Source organism: Alligator sinensis, unplaced genomic scaffold, assembly GCF_000455745.1.
Source record: "Alligator sinensis unplaced genomic scaffold, ASM45574v1 scaffold145_1, whole genome shotgun sequence".
In the NCBI taxonomy this organism is placed as follows: domain Eukaryota; kingdom Metazoa; phylum Chordata; order Crocodylia; family Alligatoridae; genus Alligator; species Alligator sinensis.
In genome coordinates this window covers 501,617-508,255 of record NW_005842414.1, presented here as the reverse complement: position 1 = coordinate 508,255, position 6,639 = coordinate 501,617, and the positions used below count along the sequence as shown (strand labels likewise).

Genomic DNA, 6,639 nt, shown 5'->3' with positions numbered 1-6,639 from the left:
AGCCCCTGCGTGTCCCGATCCTAAGGACCCAAGTGTCGGGCCCACGGAGTTTAACAGCTCCGGGGGACCTGGGAACCAAGTAACACTGACGGAGATACAGCTGCTCCGTGGGAACGAATTCTTGAACCCCGCGGAGCCTGATTCACTCTGGGGTCAAGGAACTGAGTTTATTAGAGTCCTCCACCAAGAACTCAAGCGGAGCTGAGCCTGGAAAGCTGACCAGCCTACACCGCGACCACCTTGGGTGTAAGTAAATAATCTTTTCAATCAACCATTACGCCTCCGTGACTGATTCTAGCTCGAGCGTGCCGTACCGCACCGCGGTATTTTCCAACCCCGTGTACCCGGGCTACCGGCCACAGCCTCTGTACACACAAAGACGGGCCCCCGGCTCACACATGGCGACCCAGATGGGATCGGGAGAGAGCTCGCACATGGCAATCCAGGCGGGATCGGGAGTCGGCCCACACACTCACAACCTGGCACTGACCACGTGCTGGAACACCTGCATTCCACCTCCCAGCTGGGAAAACCTGGATGCCTGGGTTTTATTTCCCTGCTGTGGGAACTGGGAACTGAAGCATTTGGGCCCAGAGGAATGAGCCTTTTCCAGTTTTCTGAGATGAAAATGAAGGGGGGAGGGTCTGATTGGAGAATTCCCATTTCCCGCTGCATCTTACCTGTCATGGTGCTTATAAGTAGGTGTTCTGCTGAACAGTGCCTGGACACACACTAGCAAAAACCTACAGTTGCAACTGTTAGTTACACCTCAGCTGTGTGACTCAGAAGAAAGTTTTCAGTGTCTTTCAGAGTCTTTTTGGATGCCATTTTGCGCAAAGTGGTTCTGCATCAACGCACTGGCCTCTCTCAGGCAAGCAACGTGACCTTGAGGGATGGGGTGGCCAGTTGACAATTAACCAGATTTATGGTCATTCAACATAATGCAGACAGATAAACTCCCAACAACAGTATGGGGTCCTGGCCACTGTCATGGAGTTGTGGGGGCAGGGTGTTCAAGAGGCCAGAGATCCATGGGGGATTATCAATAAATCAGGATCATCTGTCTTCCACATGGACAATCAGTTTTCCACACTGAGTCAAGAGCAACTTACCAAGAAATCACATTAGACTGTACCATCACCTATACACATCTCATTCAGAAGTTCTGGAGTAAAGTTTCTGCACGGTTAGCTGTCTTCAGACATTTAACTAGCAAACATAGCACAACAACTTCAAAGTGCTCAGAACCACCGCATTTGCAATGGTATACACCCCAGCAGATTACTGTGCTCCTGTATGGTCCAGACGTTGTTGCACTAAAAAGCTCAGCACTGTACTTAACAGTGCACTGAGACTCAAAACAGGCTACACAGAGTACACACACACATATATTCCCTGTGTATTCCTTGCACTGTAGGGCATTAGACCAAGGGACATAAGAAGACAGATCCTAACCACTCCCCTACTACCAGGTTTTTGGGCCCACAGAGAGTCCAGCAGGCCAGGTATTGTAGCCTTGTGTATTGCACTAAATTTAGATAAGGGGTGGGGTGAATGGAAATTAAATGATCATTCAGAGTAATCTAGTCTGAAATATATTCCTACAGAATTTTATACCAACACCAAATGAGTTCCCCATTGGGCACAACTTTGACAGAGAAGCATGGGTCAAGCTAAAGAGACAGATAGGGCTGTGCTAGATAGGGATGCTTCTTAACAGCACAGTATTAGATGAACATCTTGGAGAGCCCCCTATGTGAATGTGGTGTCCACAATCAGCACAGCACTTAATCAAAAGCAGCACTCCTTACAAATGTACTGACGGGCAGATGGAATTCGCATCCACATCCATCCAGAGTTATTTTAGATAGGGATCCACCATTTTTACAGGCTCTGTGTGACCTATCTGTTTGGTTATAGATGTACAGTGCTTTCTGTGCTCCTACCACATAGTAAGTGTAAATTCTGTGCCTGACCTTTGTGGGCTGTTTTCTGGCTTTGTGGCTTCAGCTGGGGATGCAAGGCTGCCTAGCTCCACGTTCCCTAGTCAAGGGCTCTTTGGACTTCTAAGCTACTAGCTTCTTGAGAGATTACTGCTTGCCTCCTGCTCCTGGTAGATCCTAAGAACTACATCATGCTGACAACATGGGTCACACAGCCATCATAGCTCCTTTTCTATATAAGTTGAGCCTGCCACCATTAAGGACTAGATGACCTTGCACAGCACTCATAAGAGTCACATGGCTTGGCCAGTGTCACACGGACATATTGTTCCAATTATACATCAATCCCACATAAAGGTAGAGGAGGATTTTTATTGTTCTTTTGGAAGGAAAAAAAAAGCCTTCCTTGTAATTGGAACAACACAGTAATAAATGTCACAACTTTAGACTGGCTCCACTATCTCGCATCATACACAATGTCATAAATTTAGGAGCAATCTAAAATGTAATAAAAATAAAAGGTAAACTTAATGAATTATACACTGAATGGCAGGGCTGGATTAACCCTTTAGTAGGCCCTAGGCAAACAACCTTGTGGGCCTCTACTTTTCTCACTCAATAATTATAATATGTAAAATAAGCACTACCGGGCCCCTTCTTCACTTAGGGCCCTAGGCATGTACCTAGTTTCCCTATGCATTACTATGGCCCTGCTATATGGCCTTCTTCCATATACTATCAGGACCACTCGCTATAAAAAGATTCAATTGGAATATTAACCAGAATTTGGCTAGATTCTGGTTTCAGGTTGAAATAGATGTATCTATTGCATTGACATTTCCACTGATCTGGATTATTTAGATGTTTATGTTAATGAGTCTTTTTGACCTATATTTTTATAATCTGTGCAGGGTCATGGACACCATTAAGTTTAAAAAAAAATACTTACAATTCAGCTGTAAAACAGCAATTCTTATACCATGCCGTGGCTAGTTTTAAAATGCTGAAAAAATACGGGATTCATAGTGATGACTGAAATTCTACAAAATGAAAACCCTAGATTAGCCTGCCACCTTGAGGACATTTCTATCTTTACCCCAACAGAGATGGTCATAGATGTGGTCTGATTCTTCTGTAGTTTTCCCTAGGGAGCAGCACCCACTCTCCTTGCACTGAGGCTTCCAGCACCCACCCGGTCCCCACTCAGAAGGGAGGGGGGTGCTGAATGCCTAGGGTTTTTTCATTGTGAGTTCTAGTGGTCAGTGAATCTTTAAAAAGATAAAGTTTGAACCCTAATGCACCCACATAAAAAGCTGTATTGACCTAGAAGCGATAACTTATGTGTATGTTTGCAGACATAAAGAAAGATGTTTTTGCCTAGGATCAACAACAAAGATCTGGTTACACAAACACACACCCGTCAAATGCACTAATACTTCTTTAGCAACAATAATGGATCGATCTGTCATTGCTGTTGGGGAAGAACATTTTCCTTTTATTTATTTATTTTCCAAAATTAATTGCAACTCTGTAGACCTCCATGCTTCCAGAGTACTCTCAGGAGATCTAAAAAGTAGCAGTTTTGTCTGTTGGGCCATATAATAGTACCCAAGATGGTTAAGTCAGAGGGGAGAGGGAAAAAAGGGCCAGCTGTGATACTGTGATAAAGAAAGTTTGGGAGGTTTGGGAAGCACTCCGATTCTTCCTCCCTTTTCACAGAAAGCATAGAAAAGCAGGGCTGGAAGGGCCCTCTAGACTAGGTCATCTAATCCAACCCCCTGCCTGAGGCTGAATCATGGTTGCCTTCAGCTGCCTCGTTTCTCCTGCAACTCAGTAAAATATTGCTACTCACCCTGCGACCCTTTACATGTACTGCACAACTGACTGGCCAATCGCGCAATCAGTTGAGACTGGCCACATGCACAAAGTAATGATCACACTGTAACAATGTCCAGCGAGCTCTAAAAAGAGCCGACCAGCTACAACGTCCGTGCCTGACACTGTGTACTAACTGCAGAGCTGGCTTCTAGCCATTTTTTAATTTGAACATGCCTCTGCGGAACAGATGCTTAAGAGGGGACATGAATACTTGAAAGGCTACCATAAAGAAGAGGGAAAGCACCTTTTCACTCTCGCTGCAGAGGAGGACGCAGATCAGTGGCCTGAAGTTGCAGCAACGTAAGTGTAGATGTTCCCCTGCTTTGCCCGGGCAGGCTGCTGTCAGGTCTGTGGTGTGCCGGGGCGGGTGGCAGCCCCGGGCGGAGGTGGGGCAGACCTCATGGCTAAAGCACAGACGGGGCTGGGCCCCGCGACCCCTGGCGGGCCCCGCCCGGCCCGGCCCTGCTTCTCGGTGACCTGGGGACCCAGCAGCAGCCGCCCCTCCCTCCCCCTTGTCTGCCCCCGCCCCGCCCCGCCCCGCGCTCCTCCAGCCGCTAAGCGGCGCCCTCCGCCGCTGCCACCACCCGCCTGCGCATGCGCGGCGGCACTGGGCGGGGAGCGCGGCCATGCGGATCATATGGGACCGCTTGGTCCGTGCTTTCCGCAATTTCAACGTGGAGAACCGCGCGTTCCGCGTCCTCGACCGGCCCAAGCCCACCTCCGCGCCACGGTACCCCACGGCCCGGCCCGCCGAGCCGCCCGGTGAGTGTCGCGCGCGGGTCATGCCGGGAGCTGCTGTTCCCGGGCCCATGCAGGGCGGTCCCGGCACGGGTCCTGGCGAGCAGCGGGAGGTGTGGCAGGTTGCACCGGGGCCCGGGACTGGTTTGCGTTGGGCCCTTTGGTCACAGACCCACATGTACAGAAAGCGCGGGTCGGACAGAGGTCATCGCCTGCAGGGATCTTCATATCTTTTGGGACCGGGCCCCGTTTGTAAACATAGATGGCCAATGCCCCTCGCTCCGGACCTGCTGCCCCCCAGTGTGTGGCACAGGAGCTGCCCCTCGGAGGCTGGGGCAGTGCTAGGCTGCAAGGGAAAAGCTGTGGGTTCCCCTATTTTTCTCCTTTACGGGACAGTCCATTTTTCAAGTTGGTTCCCGGCCCTTTAGTATATTCTTGTGACCCACAGGTTGAGAAGCTGTGGTCTAGTCCAACCCCGTGCTCAAGGCAGGACCTGCCCCAACTAGATCGTCCAAGGCAGGGCTTTGTCTGGCCGGGTCTTAAAAATCTCCAGGGATGGAGGCTCCACCACCTCTCTGGGAAACCTGTTCCAGTGCTTCAGCGCGACCCTTTGCACGCACTGGAGCTTGGGGATGTTGCAGCGGTTGCAGCAACCAGCCTTTTTTTTCCCTGAGAAACATGCAGGGGCACCCCACCTTCCCATATATTCAAACTGGTGATGGGTGGGGATTGGCTATTATTAAATGCAAGCCAAGGAGAGTATATGGTATGTGTTTTTTCTCTCTCCTTTTTACTATCTAGAAATCCAACATGAAATCCAGAAAAAAGACAACAGGCTTCTTGCCTTATTAAAAAATGTCTATGTCGATTCCAAGGATCCACCCATGGAAGTGAGTCTCTTTCCGCAGCGAGTGCACAGCAGTATCCGCTCTTCACGTGGCCAAACTATAAGGATATCCATAACTGGTGGGGGGGAGTTGGTGCAACTTGTTGCCTTAGTGCCCAGAAGCTAACTGTTTTAAAAAAATAGCAGGTATTGATGGTTGATTTGTTTCAGATGCAGTCCCCACTTTAACAAAGGCAAAGTTTTGGCCAGCAAGGTCTTATGTTTATATATTTTATTCTACTTGATATAATCCCAAATTTGGGGTCCAGTGCAATTTGTTAAGGATACTTTCAGTCTGTATTGATGCCCTGGTTTGCCTCGTCTTCCACACAGGTGTCTTCATCTACCCTATTACTTTTAGAATGGACTAAAACAAGATGGTTTTGCTCTGTGAGGTTAAGTATTCTCTGTAAATGATTCACCCTTCAGTGAATGGCTGAAGCCTCAATATGCTTTAAAATTTAGCTCAGATAAAAGCTGATGCTTGATGACTTGAGTTAACCAGTGGCTGTGGGCTTGCAAGAAGGTCTCTTGGTCTTAGGAAAGTAGCCTTTATGTCCCCACCTTCCCTCCCAGCCCCCAGTGTGGAGCAGGGAGCTTGATAGCTGATTTTGAAACAAATTTGGAAAGGGAAGTATGAAGAGATGCTAAGAACGTTTTGAGAAATTCACAGAACAAAACTAGAAGGTGCAAAACTGCACCAAAGCTTCAAATGAAAAAAAACCAAACTGGACCAGAGGAAAAGGAAAGTTGTAAAATGTATAGAAGGTGGTTTGGGTGGGTAGGTGTGGATTGTTTTTTACAACCTAAGAAACTGTTTCCAGAAAAAGTCATCCTTTCTTCTCTCATTTATATTCTTTTTAAGTTCTACTAGAAGATGAAGAGTAGAAAGTATCTGCTCTGATGCAAACATAGGCAAATGATGTCAAGTTAAATATGTAGGACAGCATTTTCACATGTCATTACTTGACATTAAGCATCTACAGTCAGGTTGAAATATAGAAATCTGTAGCTTTTTTCTTCCCCTCCAAAGATGTTGATGGCTGAGAACTTTCATTGAAGTTTGCAGGAGTTTTGCCTGTGCTTGGGTTTTCAGAAAGTGGGTCACTGGGTGCTAGATATTTGGTCGTTCATAGATTCATAGATGCCAGGGTTGGAAGGGACCTCAACAGATCATCAAGTCTGACCCTCTGC

At 47.7% G+C, this 6,639-nt stretch overlaps 2 protein-coding genes across 3 annotated transcripts in view; one reads left to right on the top strand and one right to left on the bottom strand.

Moving 5' to 3' along the window:
• Nucleotides 1–4,185, bottom strand: part of KLHL32 (kelch like family member 32) — a 317,145-nt gene extending 312,960 nt beyond the window's left edge. Inside the window, exon 1 of the mRNA XM_006030043.2 lies at nt 4,066–4,185. The gene's annotated coding sequence lies outside the window, so the exon portion shown is untranslated. The remainder of the gene's footprint in view (nt 1–4,065) is intronic.
• Nucleotides 4,186–4,315: 130 nt separating this feature from the next.
• The window catches only part of NDUFAF4 (NADH:ubiquinone oxidoreductase complex assembly factor 4), a 4,517-nt gene continuing 2,193 nt past the window's right edge, over nt 4,316–6,639 (top strand). Inside the window, exons 1-2 of one of the 2 annotated variants that reach the window (XM_006030042.2) lie at nt 4,316–4,583; nt 5,361–5,449. In XM_006030042.2, coding sequence (XP_006030104.1) covers nt 4,448–4,583; nt 5,361–5,449 — 225 coding nt within the window. In that variant the 5' untranslated portion in view covers nt 4,316–4,447. The remainder of the gene's footprint in view (nt 4,584–5,360; nt 5,450–6,639) is intronic. The other variant, XM_014522927.2, reaches the window with a different exon arrangement.